Source organism: Trichechus manatus, unplaced genomic scaffold (assembly GCF_000243295.1).
Source record: "Trichechus manatus latirostris isolate Lorelei unplaced genomic scaffold, TriManLat1.0 scaffold00273, whole genome shotgun sequence".
NCBI lineage: Eukaryota > Metazoa > Chordata > Mammalia > Sirenia > Trichechidae > Trichechus > Trichechus manatus.
The window spans coordinates 1,874,964-1,900,709 of record NW_004444209.1 but is presented as its reverse complement, the minus strand read 5'-3'; the positions used below and the strand labels follow the sequence as shown (position 1 = coordinate 1,900,709).

The 25,746-nt window shown below is 40.4% G+C and overlaps 1 protein-coding gene across 2 annotated transcripts; it reads left to right on the top strand.

The window, feature by feature from the left end:
• Positions 1-14,183: 14,183 nt before the first annotated feature.
• Positions 14,184-25,596, top strand: PARP2 (poly(ADP-ribose) polymerase 2). 2 transcript variants are annotated; one of them, XM_023724978.1, is made up of 16 exons: positions 14,184-14,456; positions 16,308-16,472; positions 16,952-17,022; positions 17,646-17,696; positions 19,295-19,391; positions 20,207-20,282; positions 20,894-20,996; positions 22,011-22,173; positions 22,400-22,538; positions 23,318-23,381; positions 23,463-23,597; positions 23,868-23,995; positions 24,174-24,273; positions 24,605-24,703; positions 24,943-25,067; positions 25,186-25,593. In XM_023724978.1, the coding sequence occupies exons 1-16, from the start codon at positions 14,414-14,416 to the stop codon at positions 25,343-25,345; spliced, it is 1,719 nt and encodes a 572-aa protein (XP_023580746.1). In that variant the 5' UTR covers positions 14,184-14,413; the 3' UTR covers positions 25,346-25,593. The 2 variants fall into 2 exon arrangements, with proteins under 2 accessions (XP_023580746.1, XP_023580745.1); XM_023724977.1 differs by lacking the exon at positions 14,184-14,456 and having other exon boundaries at positions 16,100-16,472; positions 25,186-25,596.
• Positions 25,597-25,746: the final 150 nt, after the last annotated feature.

The window sequence follows — 25,746 nt, the reverse complement described above, 5'->3', positions numbered from 1 at the left end:
AAACTGCTTTATTCAAACTTCACAACAACCCCATATTTATATTATACTCTGATATGCATTTAAAAAGTAAAGAAAAGTGAGGCTCAGAGAAATTTCCTAAGGTCACTTAGTTAGTAAGGGATAGAACTAAGATTTAAATCCTGTTCCGTCAAAATTCCATACTCTTTTCACTTCCTCATGCTACTTCCTACGTGAAGTAAGCAGCACGGCCATAGAACATGGCTTGCATTTAGATGTAATGAGAATGATATGCTAGTTCAGTAGGTCAGAAAGCAACTGGGGTGTTTTAAGCATGAGAAATATAACCAAAGTGTTGTTTTACTATGTCCTTGTCCTGTACTTGAATAATGCTTTAGTTATGTACAATGTTTTCAGGTCAGCAACATGCCAAATTAACTAAGGGAGCATACATATGGAAGCAAGATATTAAGACAGAGGTTTTTATAGTTTTAACAATGTCTACTTCAAAACTGCAGGATCCAACTACTTGCTAGAGGAGAATAAATTAATAGGTTGAAAGGCACAACTTCTCTATTTGTCTCATCTCACATACAGAAAACCCCGATTGCATTGGTCCTAGTCTTTGTGTCCGTGGCACATAACACAAAGCCTAACACATAAATCCTGATGTTAAATATATGTACAGGATTCTAGTCGTGCTTCTACAAATGTCATTCTATCACATGAAGGCCATTCCACATTTCCTGAGTATTTGGGGAGCTGAAGTATTATTTTGTAAATCCTCTATAAACATACCCACTCAGGTTATTGACTGTGGGTATTAAGTGCTTCAAATAACAGTGCTCATGGCCAAAAATACATTTTATACATGTGACTGAATGCTTCATGAAGGCCTGATACAGACTACAGATTTATAATACTGAATCAGCTGACGCTTTCCATTTTAACATTGTGTTACCATTCAATTTTACTCAGTTTCATCTCAATTTACTTAGTCTTTGTGACACAGGCAAGTGTCTTTTCTATCTAAAAACAACTTCTAATCTTTTTAGATAGAAAAGACAAATACCTGTGACACAAAGAACCATTTAAGGCATCATATCTTAGAGTTCAAGTACTTGCCTTAGTAGTCCCATCAGCCTTTAATCCTTTCTAATGAGAATGTCTAACTCCACCTGACTTCTAACAGGGTCTACAGCAGATGTTATAGAGGTTTTCACAGTGCCACTTCTGTTCTGGGAGGCTGCTGAAGAACCAGGCCTTCTCTCCTCAGTGGATTTCATCTTCAACCTGAAGCAAAAGGAAAACAACATAAAACTGGTCTTTTGGCTTGGGTCTCCTTCAGAGAGCTCTATAAGGCACGACTATCAGAAAAAAAATCCAAGTTTTGTTACCCACTCACTGTCAGCTATTTTAGTTAAGAATTCTGATCATTTTAATCTTTAAAGTGCAAGAAGAATCCATTCAGAACACACATGACATAGAAGTGGTCAGGTCAGAAACACACAACGGTTACAGGCAGATCATCCAAACAACCTACCACCTCACGCAGTTCCAGTCCTATTGCTGGATGAAAATACAGTTGCCGAGGGGTTTGGTCAAGACAGCAAGAAGAAATAACTTCAAATCAGGATCTAAGAAGCAGTAAAAATCTCCCCTACCGTATTAGCTTGCTATCTTATCCATTTCATAATACCCTGCCAATTTTAGAATGTACAAAGCACTTTCCATACATTGCCTCATCCTACAAGTACTGTGTCATCTTCACTTCATAGATGGGCAAACAAGACTAAATGTCAGGCAACTTAGCTTAGTGGTTAAGATAATGGATTTGAAACCAGACAGAATGGACTTGAATCCCAGCTCCTCTAAGTGACCCCAGTTACCCTTCTGTAAAACGAGGACAAATACCACCTACCTCTTGGGATGCTTTGAGGATAAAATGAGGTAATAAATGTAAAATACTTTGCGCAGTAGCTGGCATGTACTTAAATGTTTAATATGTTGTTTCTATCTTTAAATGTCTAAGCTCAATCAGCTAGTGAGTAGGTAAGGAGATATTCTGCCTACAAATTTCACACTTTTCACAATAACCTTGAAGCCAGGAAAGTCACTCATATTCTTAACAGCCTTTCCAACTCCAAGATACTGTGTCTTTTAAGAAAAAGAGAAACGCTTGCTTCCCACTTTCCCTCATTCGCTACTTAACAATGAAGAAAGACTCCAATGTATGTATTCTACATAAAGTTACTTAACAAAAGCATACTCCCATTGGGAATAATATTTCTCTCCCAAACAGCAAAGCCTCCTAACTGGCCGTTTCACAAGACATGAACTTAGCCTTTTTAACACTTTCCAAAGAAACAGATTTGGAGGAATTCCTAGAAGCTTCCTACTTCTATTTTGCTTGTTTATATCCTATATAACATTTCAGTTTTCCCTACATTAATGCCAAAATGAGTTTACTCACTCAACATCATAATTTTAGGGAGCTACTAAGCACACATTTTGCCCCTTCTGCCTTTGGGTTCACTGCTGTCATTCCTTCCCATCACTCGTGTGATTTAGGATATAAAATTGGAGTCATTATTCCCTGTCAATGAGTATAAGGAATGTGACCCAGCCGGAGCTGGACTCACAAGGATACATCAGCTGGGCCCTGAGGTATAAAAACAATAGCTAGGACAATCTTTGAAAACGTCTTTTAGGTAACCTTTCACATAAACAAATACCTAGAATACAACCAAGACCCATCTATTTTTTCCACTTTATCTTTTTCTATTAGCATTTAGGAAATAGTAAGATTTGTTGGGCCAATGAAGACCCTCCTGACTGTCATTACTAAAATTTGTATCAATGATTATTAAGACAGACAATTCAAAATGTAGTGTTATGGTGATTTAGCAGTTTTTAGCCAATCTGTGAAAGGGTGAAGCTATTAATGATGTTACCAATGTGTAATGTTAATATATACTGATGATTCTGTAACATTCCTTGGACTTGGACAGACATGGCTCTGGCAGCATGCTTGTTCGTTTTCCCACTTTTGCCTATTCTGTAATACTCCTTGGACTCAGGCAGACTTTGCTCTAGCAACATGCTTGTCCATTTCCCACGTCTGCCTCTTTGAACATATGCCAAATAAAATCTTTCTTTTTGCTTTACTCTAACTTTGTGGTGATTTTACCCTAGGACACACGTGTGCTCACCACGAGATTAAAACTAACCTCTACTTAAAATGAGGTGGGCAAAGACACATTCACATAAAAGGCATCAGCATGGTTTTGCCTTTGGTAGAAAACCCTGTATTGCCCAATCAAGATGTTTAGGGTATTGTTTGGTTTGGTTTCTAATCATCATTAGGTACACAAAATATATATAAATAACAGGAAATGCTGCATAATGAGAGTCCTTATAAACAGAGAGCTAACATATTAAAACATAACTGAAATGCCACATGTACCAACTGATTTAGGTATAAGGCTGGTTATTCAATATAGCATTTTGGGGGAAAACAGCAAGATTGTAAGCTCCCTAAATGTATATCAAAAAAGGTTAAATAAATTGTGGTACAGCCATGTATTAGAATACTATGTAACCATTATAAGAATTTGGAAGCTCTATATTTACTCCTGGAACTTTTAAGTGAGAAAAGTAAGGCATATGGTAGAATGTGTAGAATAGGGGAGGGGTGAGTACACATATTTGCTTTTATCTACATAAAATGTCTCTGGAAGGATACATCAGAAACTGTTAACACAGTTCATGAGGAGGGAAACTGGGTGGCTCAAGGACAGGAGACTTTGATCCCTTTTGAATTCTGAGCCATGAGAATGTCTAACCTACTCAAAAAAGTAAACAATAAAGCTTCAGAATTATGATTATGAGAGATGTACAAATGGCTATTGCTACATTCCATCAGCTAGGTCATTATTTGTCTTTCCCACTTTCTGCCTGTAAGGATAACCAACACATACATTATATTCGAGCTAATATATATCAAAGAGAAAAATGGGAATGGGATAAATTACACTCAAGGTCACTAGGCAAATGTTTTTATGAGGAAAAAAACATTCAAAATGAATTGACTGCTTACATCTAGAAGGTACTAACATTTATTATATGCCTATCAGAGCCTGGCCTTTCCGTATTTGACTTGATCTTCCCAAACTGAGCCTCAGAATGGATAGCTGTCTTGCCCAAGGTCATCAGAGTAAGCTGGGGCACTGGAATTTGAATTTCGTCTTGCAGTAAGCTAAGGCCCCTGATCTTTTTCAGTGTATCTTAACCACCCTTATCACACAGGTGACATTCAAATTAGGAGCTCCTCTTAATGCTCACTAAAATCATTCGACTTCGGGTTGTTTGCTGCCCAGTCTCACCAAGAAAGCCAGACTGCTCTGAGCAAAGATCCGGGCAAAGACAACGGCTGCTGCAGCTCCCACTAATTCAATAAGGACCTGGGCCCAGCAGACATCAGAGAATTACCGAACATGTACAGGGCTGAACTCCTCCCAAGATTTACCCTCTCACCCGGGGAGATATAAATCAAAACAGCAATACCTTTCCCTCCAAGGAAAAGAATCCGGGCGTTTTCCAGGAACGCACGCACTATGTTCTTGAAGCTGAGTCTATTGTTTCTAAGTCACCAGGTCTAGGGGAAGGAACGCACACCCAGCGCTGCAGAAACCCACGTGCAAACAAGCCAGGCGGAGCATTTCACGTCCTTTACCCAATCTCCGCGCAGCTCAAATAGTCGCCCTGCGACTCACACTCTACAACGCTGGCTTAAAATAAAGACTTAACACAAGGGCATATGGCTTACATGGAAGAGAAATTCAAAACAGACAGAGAGAGAAGTAAAGCACACACTCACCAGCCCATCAAAACGGGGAGAGAGAGAGAGGAGAGACGGGAAACGGCCTTGGGAAGTAGCTTCAGAACCTGATTGGCTAATGAGTTAAAGGCGGGTTCCCTCCTCCTTTACCTTAAAACCAAAAATCAAACCCATTGCGGCTGAACGGATTCCGACTCAGCGACCCTGTAGGACAGAGTAGAGCTGTTACTTTAAAACGTGTTAAAATAACGCAACCCCTTCCATCACCTACCTGTCTTTTCATGCACAGGTTTTAGATTGAACTTTTTAAATCCAATTTCTTTCTGGGTTAATGTACTTAGCGTCATAAGCAAACACAGGCTAATTCAAGTTGTTTAGTATGTTCCTGTTTAGACGGGCCTACTGCATTTCATTCCAAGCAATTTTCCTCCCCTTAGGATAACTTCCTGTCCTTTGTGACCTCAACTTTGGTAATTTATGCAAGGTAACAGGATCTATTATAAACAGTCTAGATCCCCTCAAGTTAGAATGTGTCTTCTGGGCAGTAGTCGAGCTAACTGGCTTAGTGGATAAAAGCTGGGTGGTTAAGGCTTTGAAATAAAATTTAACTAATTTTGAATTCGAGCCCTGCTATTGTTGTTAGGTGCTGTCAAGTTGGTTCCGACTCATAGCGACCTTATAGGACAGAGTAGAACTGCCCCATAGAGTTTCCAAGGAGTGGCTGGTGGATTCCAACTGCCAGCCTTTCGGTTAGCAACCGAGCTCTTAATCACCGCGCCACCAAGGATCCATGGTGTCCCTATGAACAACCGAATGAAACACTGCCCTATCCTGTGCCATCTTTACATTTGTTGCTATGTTTGAGCTCATTGTTGTAGCCACTGTGTCAATCCATTTCGTTGAGGGTCTTCCTCTTTTTCACTGACCCTCTACTTTACCAAGTATGATGTCCTTCTCGAGGGACTGGTCCCTCCTGATAACATGTCCAAAGTAAGCAAGACAAAGTAATTTACTTGCACAGATCTAAATCTCAGCATCCTCAACTATAAAAAGAAAAAATCATGACATCGATCTATGAAAACCAAACCAAAACCAAACCTGTTGCCGTCCAGTCGATTCCGACTCATAGCAACCCTAAAGGAGAGAGTAGAACTGCTCCAGAGGGTTTCCAAGGAGTGGTTGACCTTTTGGTTAGCAGTCCTAGCTCTTAATCACTGCATCACCAGGGCTCCATTCTCATGTATGGAGGTGGTGAAAAAGTAACTGCTTGCATGAATTTTCTTTTGCTATTCTGTTTGTCTACATATTATACAATTCTTTCTGGATACAAGCAAAGCAATAGAAATCAGTTTTTGCTCCTAAATTCTGTTTGGTTACAGACCTATGCTCACCAATAATTTTTTTATTTCCAACAGTAGCAGAGATTACATTGTATGTATTCTTCTTCTCCTATGAGAGAGGTGCCAGCAGATCATTTGGAATCCCAGAAGGATGAGTACAGGGCTCTCTGGAATCACTGAGGGAGAACTACTTTAGTAAAGAGCTTTGAATACCAATATAAAACAAGACCAAATAAAACAAAAAAACCCGTTGCCATCCAGTTGATAGCAACCCTATAGGACAGAGTAGAACTGCCCCATAGGGTTTCCAAAGAGCAGCTGGTTGATTCAAACTGCCAATCTTTTGGTTAGCAACCTGAGCTCTTAGCCACTGTACCACCAGGGCTCCATATACCAATACAGTATTACATTGAAGCATAGATACACAGACCCTATGTGTTTTAACGTTGAAAAGGAAAAGTTGCCCAACTTCTAAAATGGATTTCTGGAAAGGGGAATGAGGAAAAGATCTAGGTCCTGGATCCATTGAGTTACCAATGTTGAATCTGCTGACTCCTCAACTCCTATTAGGTGAAATTAAAAATGTGGAGCCCTGATATTTTTGGCCACGCTTAGCACAAAACAAGGGGGATTATCTGTCTTCAAAGAACCTTGTTGACCTATGCAATGATGAACTTGAGGGAGATAACCATTTTAACACCAAGGAATAGTGTAGCTACACTTACTAGTATAGCAGTAGAGGACTTATCAGACTCAGCTGGGGTGGATGTGGGAGTCAGGCTCCTCGCCTAAACCATAGGCCTAAGAACTTTTGGACAATTCAGGGGAAGTGAAAGATACCAGACTTGTCCGTCATAAGACATTGGTAAATAACACCTCCCTCCATTTTTGTACATTTTCCTGTCCCCAAATTGATGACTTTTAGATCTAGTCTAACTTATCTGTGCCACAATTAAGTCAGAGGCAGCCAACTTTGAACTAACACTGAAACACATTAACTAATATAATGCAATCCAACTCGTATTGAGCAGCCCTGGTGGTGCAATGGTTAACTGCTTGGCAGCCAATCAAAACGTTGGCGGTTACCTCGTGATCTGCTCCCAATAAAGATTACAGCCTAGCAAACCCTATGGGGCAGTTCCACTCTGTACTAGATGGTTGCTGTGAGTCAGAATCGACTCAACAGCACACAACAATAACATTTATTGAGCACTTACATTTTGTCAAATTTATTCCCAAGTACTTGATACGCTTTGATGTTATTATAAATGATATTTTTTCTAAAAATTTTACTTATAGTTGTTTCAGGCTCTTTTATAAAGATACGGTATATATACAGGTATATATATGTTGTGTGCTGTTGAGTCAATTCGGACTCATAGAGACCCTATATATGGCACAGTAGAACTGCCCCAAAGGGTTTCTTAGGCTGTATTCTTTACCAGAGCAGATCACCAGATAACTTCCACCCTGTACTTTTGATTAGCAGCCAAGCACTTAACTACTGTGCCACCACGGATATATATACATTCGTCTATGCTAAGCTCTCCTACTAAGTTTAAAAATTTACCCTGTAGTTTCTTCTGGATTTTTCATATTTATGATGAAATCTCACGCAAAGAATGAGAATTTTGTTCTCCTTTCTTAAGTTTGCATCTTTTGATGAACAAACGTTCTTAATTTTAATAAAATCAAGTTATCAATATTTTCTCTTGTAGTCAATGAGTTTTGCTTCTTAAGAAAACCTTTCCCTAACCTCATGATCGAAAAGATATTTATCTGCACTTTCTCCTCAAAGGTTTTTGAGTTTTATTTTTAAGTTAGTCTTTGATCCATCTGTAATTAGAACATCCATATTAGACCAAAGCACAACTCCTTGCCTTGGCCTGAAGGTCCAACTTGCTATGAGTCCTTGGCTGCCCCTCCAGCTTTATCTCACACCACATTCCCCTTTGTTCTCAGTGCTCCAGTCACCCTGCATCTCACCTCTTCACTACTCATTCTTCTGATAGAGCTCACGCCTTTTACTGAATGAAGAGTTCCTCGATCTCCTTGATTGGTGGGCTGCTCCCCTATTAGAACTTCCCTTTGCACTACATACTTTTCCTTAGTAGCGCCTGTTACAGCAGCACTTTTACATTTGTTTGTGCGATTACTCAAATTAATGTCTGTCCCCAACTAGACTATAAGCTCCAGGAAGACATAGACTGTATCTATTTTGGTGAAACTATATCAGTTGGAATCGACTGGAGAACAACAGGCTATTATATACCCAGCACCCAGCAAAGGTGTCTAATAACTTGTTGAAGTAACGAATATCCTAATTTTGAACCATCCTTCCATACTTGGGGCAAAGTCTACTTGTTTATGTTGCATTGTTTTAATATGCTGCTGGATTTTATTTGATAATATTTAATTTAGAAAAAGTTTCCCTGGAAGTCTCAGTTAATGCTCAACTACTAAGCGAAAGGTTAGTTGTTTGAACCCACCCAGTAGCATTTTGGAAGACCAGCCTGGAAGACAGGGTTGGAAATCTTCTGAAAGTTTCCAGCCTTGAAAACCCCATGGACTGCAGCTCTACTCTGAAACACATGGGGTCAGCATAAATCAAAATCAACTCCACAATAATTAACAGTTTAGAAGGTCTTGCATATATATAATGAAGTCCTCATTTCCTCTGTGTTGTCTGAGACAGGGTTACCTGGTGTGCTTATTAAAAATGTAGAGTCCTAACTCCGTGATTAAAGGGTCAATACACCAGGAGGACATAACCATAATAAATATTAATGCACCCAGCGAATGACAGGGCTCCAAAATACATAAAACAAACTCTAACAGCATTAAAAAGAGAGATAGACGGCTCCACAATAATAGTAGGAGACTTCAACACATCACTTTTGGTGAAGGACAGAACATCCAGAAAGAAGCTCAATAAAGACACGGAAGATCTATATGCTACAATCAACCAACTTGATCTCAAAAACATATACAGAACACTCCACCCAACAACAGCCAAGTATACTTTCTTTTCCAATGCACACGGAACATTCTCCAGAATACACCACATATTAGGCCATAAAGCAAGCCTTAACAGAATCCAAAGCACTGAAATATTATAAAGCATCTTTTCTGACCATAAAAGTAGAAATCAAGAACAGAATAAGCAAGAAAAAAAATCAAAACACATGGAAACTGAATAACACCTTGCTCAAAAACTACTGGGTTATAGAACAAATTAAGGACAGAATAAAGAAATTCACAGAATCAAATGAGAATGAAAACACATCCTACCAGAACCCTTGGGACACAGTAAAAGCAGAGCTCAGTGGTCTATTTATAGCAATAAATGCACACATCCAAAAAGAAGAAATGGCCAAAATCAAAACATTAATCTGACAACTTGAACAAATAGAAAGAGAGCAGCAAAAGAAGCCCACGGACACCAGAAGAGAGTAAATAATAAAAATTATAGCAGAATTAAATGAAACAGAGAACAGAAAAACAACTGAAAGAGTTAACAAGACTGAAAGTTGGTTCTTTGAAAAGATCAACAAAATAAATAAACCATTGGCCAAACTGACAAAAAGAAAAACAGGAGAGGAAGCAAATAAGCCGTATAAGAATGAGATGGACGATATCACAACAGACCCAACTGAAATTAAAAGAATCATAACAGAAAACTATGAAAAATTGTACTCTAACAAATTTGAAAACCTAGAGGAAATGGACACATTTCTAGAAACACACTACCTACCTAAACTAACTCAAACAGAGGTAGAACAACTACATAAACCTACAACAAAAGAGGAGATTGAAAAGGTAATTTAAAAACTCCCAACAAAAAAAGGCCTTGGCCCTGGAGGCTTCACTGGAGAATTCTACCAAACTTTCAGAGAAGAGTTAACACTACTACTACTAAAGATATTTCAGAGTATAGAAAAAAATGGAATACTCCTAAACTCATTCTATGAAGCCAGGGTAACCCTGATACCAAAACCAGGTAAAGACACCACAAAAAATGAAAATTACAGACCAATATCCCTCATGAACACAGACGCAAAAATCCTCAACAAAATTCTAGCCAATAGAATTCAACAACATATCAAAAAAATAATTCACCATGACCAAGTGGGATTTATACCAGGTGTGCAGGGATGTTCAACACTAGAAAAACAGTCAATGTAACCCATCACATAAATACAAAAGACAAGAACCACATGATCTTATCAATTGATGCAGAAAAGGCATTTGACAAAGTCCAACACCTATTCACGATAAAAACTTTCAGCAAAATAGGAGTAGAAGGGAAATTCCTCAACATAATTAAGGGCATTTATACAAAGCCAACATCATCCTAAACGGAGACAGCCTGAAAACATTCCCCTTTAGAAAGGGAACCACGCGAGGATGCCCTTTATCACCAGTCTTGTCCAACGTCGTGCTGGAGGTCCTAGCCAGAGCAATTAGGTTAGAAAAAGAAATAACGTGCATCGAAATTGGTAAGGAAGAAGTCAAAGTATCTCTATTTGCAGATGACATGATCTTTACACAGAAAATCCCAAAGAATCCACAAGAAAACTATTGCAACTAATAGAAGATTTCAGCAAAGTATCAGGATACAAGATAAACATACAAATATCAGTTGGATTCCTCTACACCAACAAAGAGAACTTCCAAGAGGAGATCACCAAATCAATACCATTTACAACAGCCCCCAAGAAGATAAAATACTCATGAATAAATCTAACCAAAGACATAAAAGACCTATACAAGGAAAACTACAAGACACTACTGCAAGAAACCAAAAGAGACCTGCATAAGTGGAAAAACATACCTTGCTCAAGGAAAAGAAGACTTAAAATTGTGGAAATGTCAATTCTACCCGAAGTGATCTACAGATACAATGCAATTTCAATCCAAATTCCAACGGCATTTTTTAAAGAGATGGAGAAACAAATCACGAACTTCATATGGAAAGGGAAGAGGCCCCGGATAAGTAAAGCATTACTGAAGAAGAAGAACAAAGTGGGAGGCCTCATACTACCTGATTTTAGAACTTATTATACTGCCACGGTAGTCAAAACAGCCTGGTACTGGTACAACAAGAGAAACATAGACCAACGGAACAGAATTGAGATTCCAGACATAAATTCATCCACCTATAAGGAGCTGATATTTGACAAAGGCCCAAAGTCCATTAAATGGGGAAAAGACAGTCTCTTTAACAAATGGTGCTGGCATAACTGGATATCCATCTGCAAAAAAAATAAAACAAGACCCATACCTCACACCATGCACAAAAACTAACTCAAAATGGATCAAAGACCTAATATACAATCTAAAACGATAAAGCTCAATGGAAGAAAAAATAGGGACAAAGCTAGGAGCCCTAATATATGCCATAAAACAGAATACAAAACATTACTAACAACGCACAAACACCAGAAGAGAAACTAGATCACCGGGAGCTCCTAAAAATCAGACACTTATGCTCATCAAAAGACTTCACCAAAAGAGTAAAAAGACAACCTGCAGAATGGGAGAAAATTTTCGCTACAACAAATCTGATCAGGGTCTAATCTCTAAAATTTACAAGATACTGCAAAACCTCAACAACAAAAGACAAACAACCCAATTAAAAAATGGGCAAAGGATATGAACAGGCACTTCACCAAAGAAGACATTCAGGCGGCTAACAGATACATGAGGAAATGCTCCTGGTTTTTAGCCATTAGAGAAATGCAAATTAAAACTACAATGAGATACCATCTCACCCCAACAAGGCTAGCATTAATCCAAAAAACACTAATAAATGTTGAAGAAGTTGAGGAGAGACTGGGACACTAATACACTGTTGGTGGGAATATAAAACGGTACAACCACTTTGGAAATCGATTTGGCGTTTCCTTAAAAAGCTAGAAATAGAAGTATCATGTGATCCAGCAATCCCACTCCTTGGAATATATCCTAGAGAAATAAGAGCCGTCACATGAATAGACATATGCACACCCATGTTCAGTGCAGCACTGTTCACAATAGCAAAAAGATGGAAACAACCTAGGTGCCTATCAATGGATGAATGGATAAACAAATTATGGTATATTCACACAATGGAATACTATGCAACTATAAAGAACAACAATGAATCCATGAAACATTTCATAACATGGAGGAATCTGGAAGGCATTATGCTGAGTGAAATTAGTTGCAAAAGGACAAATATTGTATGAGACCACTATCATAAGAACTCAGGAAAAGGTTTAAACACAGAAGAAAACATTCTTTGATGGTTACTAGAGTATGGAGGGAGGGAGAGTGGTATTTACTAACTAGATAGTAGACAAAAATTATCTTAGGTGAAGGGAACTACAACACACACTACAGGGGAAGTCAGCACAACTGACTAAACAAACTAAGAAGTTTCCTGAACACAATCAAACACTTCGAGTGACAGAGTAGCAGGGCGGGTGTCTGGGGACCATGGTTTCAGGGGACATCTAGGTCAATCGGCATAACAAAGTTCATTAAGAAAATGTTCTGTTCACTTTGGTGAGTGGCATCTGGGGTCTTAAAAGCTAGCAAGCGGCCATCTAAGATGCATCAGTTGGTCCCAACCCACCTGGAGCAAAGGAGAATGAAGAACACCAAAGACACAAGGAAAATATTAGCCCAAGAGACAGAAAGGGCCACATAAACCAGAGACTCCATCAGCCTGAGACCAGAAGGAGATGGTGCCCGCCTACCACCAATGACCACCCTGACAGGAAACACAACAGAGAGTCCCTGATGGAGCAGGAGAAAAGTGGAGTATAGACTAAGTTCTAGTAAAAAGACCAGACTTAATGTAATGGTCTGACTGAGACTGGAGAGCCCCGGAAGACATGGCCCCTGGACTCTCTGTTAGCCCAAAACTAAAACCATTCCCAAGGCCAACTCTTTAGACAAAGATTAGACCGGACTATAAGACATAAAATGATACTACTGAACACTGTGCTTCTTAGCTCAAGCAGATACATGAGACTAAATGGGCAGCTCCTGTCTGGAGGCCAGATAAGAAGGCAGAAAGGGACAGGAGCTGGTCGAATGGACACGGGAAAGGGGGGGGCGGGTGTGGAAAGGAGGAGTGTGCTGTCACAGTATAGCGAGAGCAACTAAGGTCACATAACAATGCGCGTATAAATTTTTGTATGAGAAACTAACTTGAACTGCGAACTTTCACTTAAAGCACAATTAAAAAAAAAAAAAAAAAAAGCAGAGTCCTAATTCCCCAACCCCCACCCTCGACACTCTGATTCAGAGTGGTGGGCCTAGGAATGGCTTGGTAAGTGCGCTGCCTCTGCTTCCCACGATTCTTATGCACCCAAACATTTTAGAACCCCTGACCTAAAAACATCTCCCTTGTGCTCTCTTTGTGTTTAATGTTACCACATACGTTTCTAACGACCAAGTTTCTCTACTCTTCAGGAGTTCCCTATAGTTCTTGTAGCTTGGATCTTGTAGCTTCTCTCCAGAACGGATGTGCTTCGGTGTCGCCTTCCCCCGTCAAACTCAACTTTTCCCAAACCACCAACACTCATTCGCATTCATTCGTCTGTAATTCATTCTTTTCTCTGTAATTCTACATTCTAACGTCTAGAGTGCTTGTGACTGCCTCTCTTTTTATCGAAAATGGAGCATAAACTCTAGGCAAAACAAAAGAAAAAGAGGACGGGGGAGAGTAGTCTGAATTGGGTTATGAGGCCCCCGTACGGGATACCTCACCTCAGCCATTGAACTCACTTTGCTGGCCGTGAGTCTGTTCCAAGCTCCCGCGAAGGAGGCATCCACCGCGCCCCTCCCGGGGGTGGAGTCCACGGCTTCTCCTGCCCAGTCTACCCGCGCGCGGAGACCCGTTTTCTGGGAACTCACCTCCCCACAACTCAGGGAGGGCCCTGTTAGGGCCGCTTGTGGCCCTAGTCTCAGACCTTCCCAAGGGACAAGTATAGAGTGACGCGTGCACTCAGTTCGTGGCCCCACTGATGAGCTTCCCTCCGTCCTATGAGCCAAACAGCTGTTGGTCACATTATATAAGAATCCCATATATAAAGACATTTTTGGCGTAGGGTGACTTCCCACAATACATAGCGACATGCAAATACCATGGTCCTCCAGGAGGCGTGCCTCCCCGTCCCCTTGGTCCGGTTCTTGCTGGGGCGCACGCGCGCTGCGTGTTCCCGGTCTGTGACTCAGCTCGCGATTCCGGAGAGCGGATTGGTGAAGTCAATGTTCTGGGTCCATGGCAGCTCGGCGGCGGCGGACGAACAGCGGCGGCGCGCGAGGTTCGGAGCTCCGTGATGAGCGACGCTTTGCGAAAGGGGGTTGGGGTTTGGGGGCTGGGGGGGTGAGGGACGGCAATGAGAAAAGGAACGGTGTTTACTGCTTCGGACCCTACTCCTTTCCAGCGCCCCCTGACCTGCACTTCATTGACTACCAAATTAGTTTTGATACTAAAAGTAAATGTTTTCGGTTTCAGAGCTTTTTGAATTGGAGAAATGTGGGTAAGGTCTTGTGGGCCTGTAACAACTAACATTTAGAGTACCTGCTCTGTGCCAAGCACTAAGTACCTAATGTCATCAGTTTAAATACCATTCATTGTAAGATAGAAAAGAGGAAGACCCTCAAGGAGATGGATTGACACAACGTCTGCAACAGTGGGCTTAAGTACAACAACTGCGAGGATGGCGCAGGCCAGGGCAGTGTTTCGTTCTGTTGTTCATGGGGTCGCTATGAGTCGGAACCTACTGGACGGCACCTAACAACAACAACAAAGAAAAAACTCTTCGAATTAAACTATGATTCACTGTGAATATGTCATGGATTGTAGGATGCATATTGATTTCTGAGATGTTATCATGTGATTCTTAGAATTGACGAGATATAGTTCTCTCTGTATATTATGTTCTTTAATGGATATAGGTCCGCCCTGTAAATGAGTTACTATTGTTATCATCCTCGGGATTTTACAGTTGGGGCAGCTGAGGTGCAAAGAGATTAAATAATTTTTCCAGAGTTCTACAGCCAGAAAAGGCAGACCTGGGCTCTAAGCCAGGCAGAAAACCCCAGGGCCATTTTCCTGTTATCACATACTGCCTCAGGTCGTTTTACGATACCTATTTAGGTGTCACTGGGGCGCAAATATGCAGAAGAAATAAGCGAGCTCTAGTGAAAAATAAATCGTGAGCCATATTGATAATGTAACATTGGGTTGGGTCAAGGAGATGGGTCCAGGGTTGCAAAAGAGAAAATTGTTTCCATATTTAAAGTCATGGGATAGTGAACTCATAAGAGTCCTGGGGCTCCTTTTTATTTCTCTTCATTTCTTGGGGAGTGTTTACCCAGACTGTGTTAGAGCAAGGGTGTGCCGGTTGTTATTTCTTTGGTAACTTTTTTTTTTAAATTGTACTTTAGATGAAGGTTTACAGAACAAACTGGCTTCTTATTAAACAGTTAGTACACATAATGTTTTATGACATTGGTTAACAACCCCACAACATATCAAAACTCTCCCTTCTCGAACTTGGGTTCCCTATTACCAGCTTTCCTGTCCCCTCCTGCCCCCACCACCTGGGCTTGTGTGCCCCTTTAGTCTTGTTTTGTTTTATGGACCTGTCTAATCTTTGGCTGAAGGGTAAACCTCAGGAGTGACTTCATTACTGAGCTAAAAGGGTGTCTGGGGGCCGTACACTCAGTGTTTCTCCAGTCTCCTTTAGGCCAGTAAATCTGGTCTTTTATTGTGTGAGTTAGAATTTTGTTCTACATTTTTCTCCAGCTCTGTCTGGGACCCTCTGTTGTGATCCCTGTCAGAGCAATCAGTGATGGTAGCCGGGCACCATCTAGTTGTACTGGACTGAGTCTGGTGGAGGCTGTGGTAGTTGTGGTCCATTAGTCCTTTGGACTAATCTTTTCCTTGTATCCTGTTCTCTTCATTCTCCCTTGCTCCTGAAGGGATGAGACCAGTGGAGAGTCTTAGATGGCCGCTCACAGGCTTTTAAGACCCCAGACTCTTTTGTAACTTTTACAAAACCCTCTTAAACCACTTCTTTAAAAGATTATGTTTTTTGAAAGTAGGATCATATTCAGTGTGTACTCATTCTTTCTTTGGCTTCTTTGCCCATTCTTCTTGTCCTTAGCTTCTGTAGCATTAAATGAAATTAAGAGAGTTAATAATGGCAACATAACTACAGAAGACTCTCCTCCTGCCAAGAAAACTCGAAGATGCCAGAAGCAGGGGGTGAGAAAGGAACCTGTGGCTGGAGGAAAGACTGATAATTATGACAAGACAGAAGACAAGAAAGGTCAGCTTCACATGTAGGCCAGGGAGGACATGGACCAGCAAGAGGGTCTCTGGGGGAGGAGAGCATATGTTGTTTCAATTCTTATTTCATCCTTCCTTGATATAATTAATTTCTCCAATTTCATTTTCATTTATTTGAGATGGATTGATACCTAGGCAGAAGATCAGGATTGCTTGGGAAGGGCAAAGTTAATTGTGACAGGTTTCCATCTAACCAGGAGTCTCTGGGTGTTGCAAATGGTTAATGTGCCCAGCTGCTAACCAAAAGGCTGGTGGTTTGAGTTCAGCCAGAGGCACCTCAGAAGAAAGGCCTGGCGATCTACTTCTGAAACATCAGCCATTGGAAACTATGAAGAACAGTTCTATTCATGGGGTCACCATGAGTCAGAATCAACGCAGTGGCAACTTTTTTTCCATCTAACTGACAGCTACCTTTGATTTCCATACAAGCAGCTATAGTACATATCTGTGTTTCCTCAGAATCTGTGAAGACCTTACTGTTAAAAGGCAAAGCTCCTGTAGACCCGGAGTGCACAGTCAAGGTGGGGAAGGTGAGAGTCTCTAGAACTGATTGTCAGTCCACTGATTTCTCAGAAAGCAGTATTCTTTTGTTACTGGGATTCCTATCTGGGGCATTGCTTATATTCATTTTAAGAATCCTTCTCTACAAAATATTGCTAGTGGTTTATTTTCTCCAAGGCCTAGGGGATGGGAGTGATAATTATCAGGGTGTTTTTAATGTGGTTTACATGTTGGGTTGTCATCGGCCTTCCACACCTCATTCTCTTGGTCAATCAGAAAATTGTATCATTATTAAGGGAGAACTGTCCTCTTTGTTCTAATGAGAGATGTGCCCTGGAACGGCATGTGTCACTGAGGAAAGGGAAAAAGATTTGAAGAATACAGAAGAAAGGCTGCCTCTGGAGCAGGCTTTCTTTAACTAATTTATAATCGTTTGTGTTTCTATAATTAGAAAAAGGTAGCATGTTTTCATTAGAGTAACGATGGGCTATGTGTCCAAGAATGTATGTTTGCATTTCTTTCTCTGGAGGATAGTATGGTGGAGATTGGTGGTTCTGAAGAATGACACCTTGAGGCATAAGAAAATTCAAAGCCTCATTTAGGATCTACTCAAGGCTGAGACTATACTAATGTCATTTTTTTTTCTCTGTAGGCCCATGTATACTGTGAAGGGAATGATGTTTATGATGTCATTCTAAATCAGGTAAGGAGAGGAGCCATTCTATTTGTGGGAATTGCTTTTTGATAATTATTGATGACAGAGTCCCAACGCCCAGATCTTTAATTCTGTAATCCCTTATATTAGCCACTAGTGGTTAGTACTCTCCTGTACTCAGCCCTAGTACACTTGACCTGATAGTGGAGTCCTCTATAAGCAGCAGATCTTTTTGCAGATTTCATGTCTTAAAAAAAAACTCTATTCATATCCTTTTGCACATTTTCTAATAGATTGTTGGTCTTTTTCTTACTAGTTATAGGGAACTTTATCTAATATGGAGAATAGCCCTCTGTTATATAAATTGTAAATATGTTTTCCAAATTTGTCTTTTTGCCTGTGTTAGTTTCAAATTTTTATGTAGCTAAATTTATTAATTTATTTCTTTTTAACTGACCTTTTTCTCTTTAATTTTGTTGTTTTGAATAGATAATACATTTGCCCTCGTTATTGTATTTCCTGGATGTCTCTTCATATTTTAATTTATTGATTCACCATATATAATTTTAACAATTTCCTAGCATTCCCTAGTTACTATTTCTTCCACTTAAAATATCATGAGCAGATAGAAAAGATCTTAAGGCCTTTTTTTGTTCTAAACCCCTATGACTATTATAATGTGAGCAGGCAGAAGGTAGAGGTAGGAAATGGCAGCATATTACCAAAGCAATGTGTCTGAATAACCAGGGCTGTGCCTTATCCTGGACTTCTCCCTTGCTTCACTTTGAGTTCTGGTTACTTACAGGATATCTCTTTTTGGACACTAGTCACATTCACTCTGATTGTCTCTAAGTAAGGTGACGTTAGGTGTGGGATAGATGTGTTAGTGGTTCCTGCCTGGCCTTTGTCCCCTCCTAACATTGTCCTGCTCTCAGCTCATTGTTAAATTTCTATAGCTAACAAACCAAGGCTGTAATTAGAACTATCAAAGAGTAAGTCTTCTGAACAAAAGTATAATTATTATCAACCTTTGGGGCATAATAATTATTACCACATAATAATTGTTTCCATTTGGAAAATGGTCATTGGAAATGAATTGGGGACTAGAAAATACAGGTGGTCTAGGGAATGTCTATGGAGGAAGCTGAGGCAGGAGCCAATATAGGATATTTGAGGTTAGGTTAAGGGTTTTAGGAAGTTTCCCGGCTCCCACTTTAATTCCTAGAAATCCAAAGTCTAATATATGAACCCTATTTGTTCCTTAAGGAGCCCTGGTGGCACAGTGGTTTAGCACTCAGCTGCTCACTGAAAGGTCAGTAGTTCAAACCTAGTAGCCGCTCTGTGGGAGAAAGATGTGGCAGACTGCTCCAGTAAAGGTTACAGCCTTGGAAACCCTATGCGGCAGTTCTACTCTGTCCAATAGGGTCGCCATGAGTCAGAATCGACTCAATGGCAACGGGTTTGGGTGGTGGTTTTGATTGCTTCCTTATATCCTTACTCTTATAGGAAATCTAATTTTCTTGCCCATGCTGTCCTTTTCCTTATGGAAATTAATAGTATCTGTTACCAAGGAGCAGTCTTTAGTATATGTGGCTCCATTTGCATACCTATCTCTTTATATACATAGTTTATTTCTTCTACTATAGACCAATCTCCAGTTCAACAACAACAAGTACTATCTGATTCAGCTGTTAGAAGATGATGCCCAGAGAAACTTCAGTGTTTGGATGAGATGGGGCCGAGGTAATGACTTTTATTATGGATTTTCTGAGTTGTCATTCAGAAAACCAAAAGCAGCTTAGTGAGTGGCCAAAGGATCCTCTGGGTTTAAACTGGTTAGATGGAGATTCTAAAGTCTGCAAGGGACTTAGAAATCAAGTTGGGCTTCTAGAAACTAGGAAGTGGCAGACCTCCTCGTTAGGAAGTTCCCATTGAAAAAGCTAAAAGCAGCCCATGGAGACTGAGAACTCTCCTTAGATTGGTCTGCGAGTGTTGTTCAAAAATACAGCAATTAGCTTGTAACATGTATCAACATGATCAGTTCTCTAAGCCCTTTCACCTTTCTCTTCTCCCTTTCCTGCCCATTTGTCAGATACTAAGCAGAAAGACCTTAAAGAGTCTAAATTTTGCTTATTTAAATAAGTCCTTACTGTAGCATAGTGACACCTAAGATTTTCAGGTGTACTGTGATATAGTGAAAGTTTTGTGGAAAGCAACATACTGACTTCAGAGGCTTGGAGAGTTACAGAAACAACTGCATTTTGTTGCAGAGAAAATTGAATCTGCAGCAGTCTGCACACTCAGCAACTGGTTCAGGTGTGCAGCAGCACGCGTATTTAATGAGGAAAGGACAACCAGGTTTAAAATCATGTTTCTCAGCCCCCTTGATTAGAGAATTCTTTCAATATTTTCACACATAATATCTTCACTGCCAAATCAGTAAAATATGATTTTAATATCGGGGGGGGAGACCTTAGAGAGCTGTCTTGTTACTGTAACGGGACTCTTCATAGGTTGAGGGACGGAGAACCATCTTATGTGTGTCATTTACTTTGCAGTTGGGAAAACAGGGCAGCACAGCTTGGTGACTTGTTCAGGGGACCTCACCAAGGCCAAGGAAATCTTTCAGAAGAAGTGAGTGCTAAGTAACGAGTACAAAAAATACTCTTTGTAGATCTATCTCCTAAGATTATAATAAATGTAATTTGGCCTAAATGTTAGTGTCTTTCCACTCATTCTTTGACTGGAACACCAAACAGTATTCTTAGTTCAGCCTAGAACCTTGAAATTGACTAAGAACAGAAGACTAATAATATTCAATGCACGACCAAGAAATTTAGGAAATTTTGGAAAAGTGGAGACCATTATGGGGTGGAGAATATCCAGCTCTGTTGTTATGATGTGGATGAAGAACTTTCTGGAATCTCTGGGAGCATGCTTCTTTCAGAGAAAGGGACTGGATAAGCATTTTTTGTCTTAAATCTCAATGATTTTTATGATGTTTTTGTGCCTTTGGGAAGCCCATGGTCCTTTTTTCTCATTTTTTGTTCCCTTTGTCTCCAGAGCTTTCTGTCCATTCAGGGCCCTAATTTAGAATTCAGGATTTTTGGAACGCTGATGCGTAAAGGAACTCTTTTGTGGGAGAGAAAAATTTTGGAGGGGTCCTGTCTAAGGAAACAGTTGTAGGCTTTTCTCAGCATTAGTCCTTGATTTATAAGGTTTTCTCACCATCTTGGACCCTACAGATTCCTTGACAAAACAAAAAATAATTGGGAGGATCGTGAAAAGTTTGAGAAGGTACCTGGAAAATATGATATGCTACAGATGGACTATGCTACCAACACTCAGGTAAACTCTGACTCGTATCTTTAGGGGAAAATCTGTTTCCTCTTAACCAGAGTGAAGTCTAGCAGAATGGCATAGATCAGGTCTGAGACTGGAACGTGCCAGGATACTTTGAGTCATTGCTGTTTCTTACCTAAGAAAGGATGACAGTTCCTTCAGGAGTAACTCACCGATCTTTGTAATCTTGTAGGGGCTTTAAGAATGAGGATAGAATGTGGCTTTCAAGTCTCTGTTGTCTACTAAGGTTCTTTTAAAATCTTAGGTCCTCTTTCCAGAAGTTTAATGTCATGGATCAAGAGAAAGAAAGAAAAAAAGTTGCTGTCAAGTCAATTTTGGGCAATCTCGTGTGTGTCAGAGTAGAACTACGCTCCATGGATCAAGAGAGGAGTAATAAATAGACTAATAAAACTATATTTAAAGTTGTCTTCACTTCTGGTTATATGTCACAGCAAAGAAAGTTAATTTTGACAAACTGAGATGCAACCAGGATGGAGACAACTGTCTTAAAAACTGTCACATATCTGAAAAAAATGGAGAAATTTTAGTCTTTTTCAGTTGAGAGGATTTGAGACACAATAGCTGTCTTTAAATACTTAAAGAACTATAATATTAGGAGAGCATTTTAATTAATTTTTCTGTTTTTAGTGTGCTTTAAATGAAGGTTTACAGAGCAGATTAGTTTCTCATTAAACAATGCACATACTGTTTTGTGACATTGGTTGCCAACCTCATGACATGTCAACACTCTCCCGTTCTCAACCTTGAGTTCCCTATTATTAGCTTTCCTGTCCCCTAGAAGGACATTTTTAGACAATATTATAATGAGTTTTTAGCTGTAGGAGGCAGAGCTAGGACTAGAAAGTAGAAGTTACACTGAGTGACTCCAAGCATGTTAATAACGGAATGGTCTTGGGTTCAAATAGAGGCCGACTGATGATCATCTGCCATGGACATTGTAGAGCCATTCCTTACAAGGAAAAATCAGTCCTTTCAGACTTTATGATTTTTTTGCAATAGGGTGAAGAGGAAACAAAAGAAGAGGAATCTCTTAAATCCCCCTGGAAACCAGAGTCGCAGCTAGATCTTCGGGTACAGGAGCTGATAAAGTTAATTTGTAATGTCCAGGCCATGGAAGAGATGATGGTAGAGATGAAATATGACACCAAGAAAGCCCCACTTGGTAGGACTTCAGATTCTGCCCTACATTCTCTCTTCGTATTTCCTAGTTTCTTTAATGGGATATTCCATCACCATTATGATTGTACTGAATGAGGAAGAGGGATTTGGGGTGAAAGGTTGTGGGAGAAGGGGGTTTATTTTGAAAGTCTTTTGTTGGACAGGGACCTAAGTGCATGTTACAGGAGGGGACCCTATTTGTGAGGGCTGATCTCTGGCTGGGCCCACAGGAAAGCTGACAGAAGCACAAATCAAGGCAGGTTACCAGTCTCTTAAGAAGATTGAGGGTTGTATTCGGGCTGGCCAGCATGGACGAGCTCTCACAGAAGCATGCAATGAATTCTATACCAGGATCCCACATGACTTTGGGTAAGGCTGTGCTGTTACATCACTTTGTTCTTCTATCCCTTCCTATCCCCTAAATTAACTAGCAGCAACTATAATCCTTTAAATTTTTCATTTCTAAGGAAATTATTGTCTCGAATAGATACAGAACCAAAATAATTTATAGATAGCCTATTTAATCAGCTAACAAATACAGAAGGCAATCTCTGGCCTGATTACAACCATATTCCCTGACCAAGTGGAAGTTACTGACTCAAGAGAAAGTAAGTCTAGTATCCAACCACCAAGTAAAATACCTTCAAGCGTATCACCCTCTTTTTGCTTTTCCTTAAAGTAACTATAACCACATTAACACCATTTCTGTGAACTCAAATGATATAGGCACATGAAATACATTTTATCTTTGTTATTTCTATATGCTGGTTTTTATTCCTTATTTCTTTTTAAAACCTTAGGACTTTATGAGCAGTCTCAGGTCTACCTCTGCTTCTAGACAGGACTATATCCAAAGTCTTCCATATTGGTGTCAATATACCTTATTAAAAAAGATCCAATAAAAAAGAATTTCTATCCTAGTCCCAAGGGTCAAAATCTGTATAGTTTGTATTATCTCACTCAGAGTATATACATAATATCCTTTTATATATTTGGAAGTTAAAGTCTCTTTACAGATCCCTCTTTCAAATGAAACCCCTAGTTTCTCATACCTGCTTTCTAAAGGACCTATTCTTAGTCTCTTGTTTTCAGTCACATGCCCTTTGGCCACACATCTGAGAGCTCATGGGTTGTATCTCTGTCCTTAGACTCCGTACCCCTCCACTAATCCGAACAGAGAAAGAACTATCAGAAAAAGTGCAACTATTAGAGGTGAGATACCTGTGGATTGGGAGGTATTAAATCTCTAGTCCTAGGTTCCTCCCACACTGATTTTGTATCTCATCTCATTAGGCATTGGGAGACATTGAAATTGCCATTAAGCTGGTGAAAACAGAGCTGCAAAGTCCAGAACACCCATTGGACCAACACTATAGAAACCTACACTGTGCCTTGCACCCTCTAGACCACGCAAGTGATGAGTTCAAAGTAAGAAAGATGATCATTTCTTTTCACGCCCATAGATCCACTCTCTCCCATCCCACTGTTCTCTGACTGCTTCTGGTTAAGAGCAAACTATTGAATAGGACAATTTTTATTTACTAGGAATTTGGGTACTAGAGCTCTTTCTAACTGCCTTGTGAGACCATTTGGGAACAGAAAACTCTGCCAAGTTATACCAGAAGCCATGATGTCCTTCAGCTCAGCCTGGTCTCTCTTAGAGTCCACAGCAGCCATTCCTTTCATCCTTTTTCACAGGTGATTTCCCAATACCTAGAGTCTACTCATGCTCCCACACACAGTGACTACACCATGACCCTGCTGGACGTATTTGAAGTAGAGAAGGAGGGTGAGAAAGAAGCCTTCAGGGAGGACCTTCATAACAGGTCTGAGTCTACTCTGAGTTTGGAAAGACAGTCCCTGTCTTCCTTACTCTCTAGGCCTTGCCTGAAGTGCAGTTGTGGAAATTATGGAGGAGGGTGACAGAGGCAGCTGTTGGCTTTTTTATGCTCATGGCAGGAGAGCAATAGAGAGTACACGTTGACAATAATGGCTTTTCCTTAGGATGCTGCTCTGGCATGGTTCCAGGCTGAGTAATTGGGTGGGAATCCTGAGCCACGGGCTTCGAATTGCCCCACCTGAGGCTCCCATCACAGGTTACATGGTGAGTAGAAGTTGAAACAGGGAAGGAGGCACAGGGAAAAGGATGCAGTAATTTTCCTAGCTTAGGATTAGGTGGTGCCCTTCTCCAAGAATTAAACCAGCTCACTGATAACCCTGCCATTTCTTACCCCGTTTCTTTTTCTTTGATTTCCTAAAGCTATCCCTCCTTTTCCCAGAAAGCAGAAATTCACAGATGGTTCTACCCTCCCTGCAATAGGATTTTGGGGGGAATTTGTGTTTAAGAGAATGGAAACACAGGGTCAGTGGTATGAGCTTTCCTTCTAACACAACAGGTTAAGCTGCTGATCTTGATGTTTATTTGTATATTTCAGTTTGGAAAAGGAATCTACTTTGCCGACATGTCTTCCAAGAGTGCCAATTACTGCTTTGCCTCTCGCCTAAACGACGCAGGACTGCTGCTCTTATCAGAGGTAAGGCAGGAACACATCTGTGATCTCTAGTTTACTATTAGTTTCTATTTTTCCAAAGAGAAAAGTTGGGCCCCAGATCGAAGAGGGGAGAACTTGATAGGGGAGCCAAGTGCAATTCCCATTGCATTGCATTCCTCTGCTGGAGCTGGGGAAGAAACTGCTGGTGGGCTTTTCTGTTGGCTTTAGAGACATCTAATCCTCAGTAGGACATGAGCATTCAAAGATCTTTTGCTTTGCAGGTAGCTCTAGGTCAGTGTAATGAACTACTAGGGGCTAATCCTGAGGCAGAAGGATTACTTCAGGGCAAACACAGCACCAAGGGGCTGGGCAAGATGGCTCCCAGTCCTTCAAGCTTCATCACCCTGTGAGTACTCAGAGCCAAGAGGCCCAGATGCCTCTTTGGCCAGATAAGGTTCTCTCCTTCCTCTATTCCAACTTCTGCACCAGAGGCTGCTGTTGACACACCTTTTTCCATTTGACAGGAATGGGAGTACAGTGCCCTTAGGACCAGCTGGTGACACAGGAGTTCTGAATCCAGAGGGTTATACTCTCAACTACAACGAATTCATCGTCTATAACCCCAACCAGGTCCGTATGCGATACCTTCTGAAGGTTCGATTTAATTTCCTGCAGCTCTGGTGAATGTTTATATTGAATAACCCAGGGAATATATGATCTTCAATCAAGAAAACAGGCAATGTTATACTTCTGAATTTTTAATATTTTATGTAATAAAACTGTACAAACCTGCCAGTGACTCCTTTGGGCTTTGCTTCTCCAAGCATGTATTTCTTCTGGTATTAACTGTATCTTTACTTCCAGGAGACAGAGTACACATTGCTGTGTGTGTCCCACAGCTAGTTACTCCCAATCTTGTTTCTTCACAGCAGAACAACCTCTGCACGTTCAGGGATACTAATGAGGACCAATGCTTTCCCCCATTGTACTAAATTTTTCTGCAAACTGGAAGTTTGTTTGCTATTATTACAGGAAGGGTGGAGGCAGCAAAAGCTGAATTATCCCTTTTTTCCCCATCCAAATCT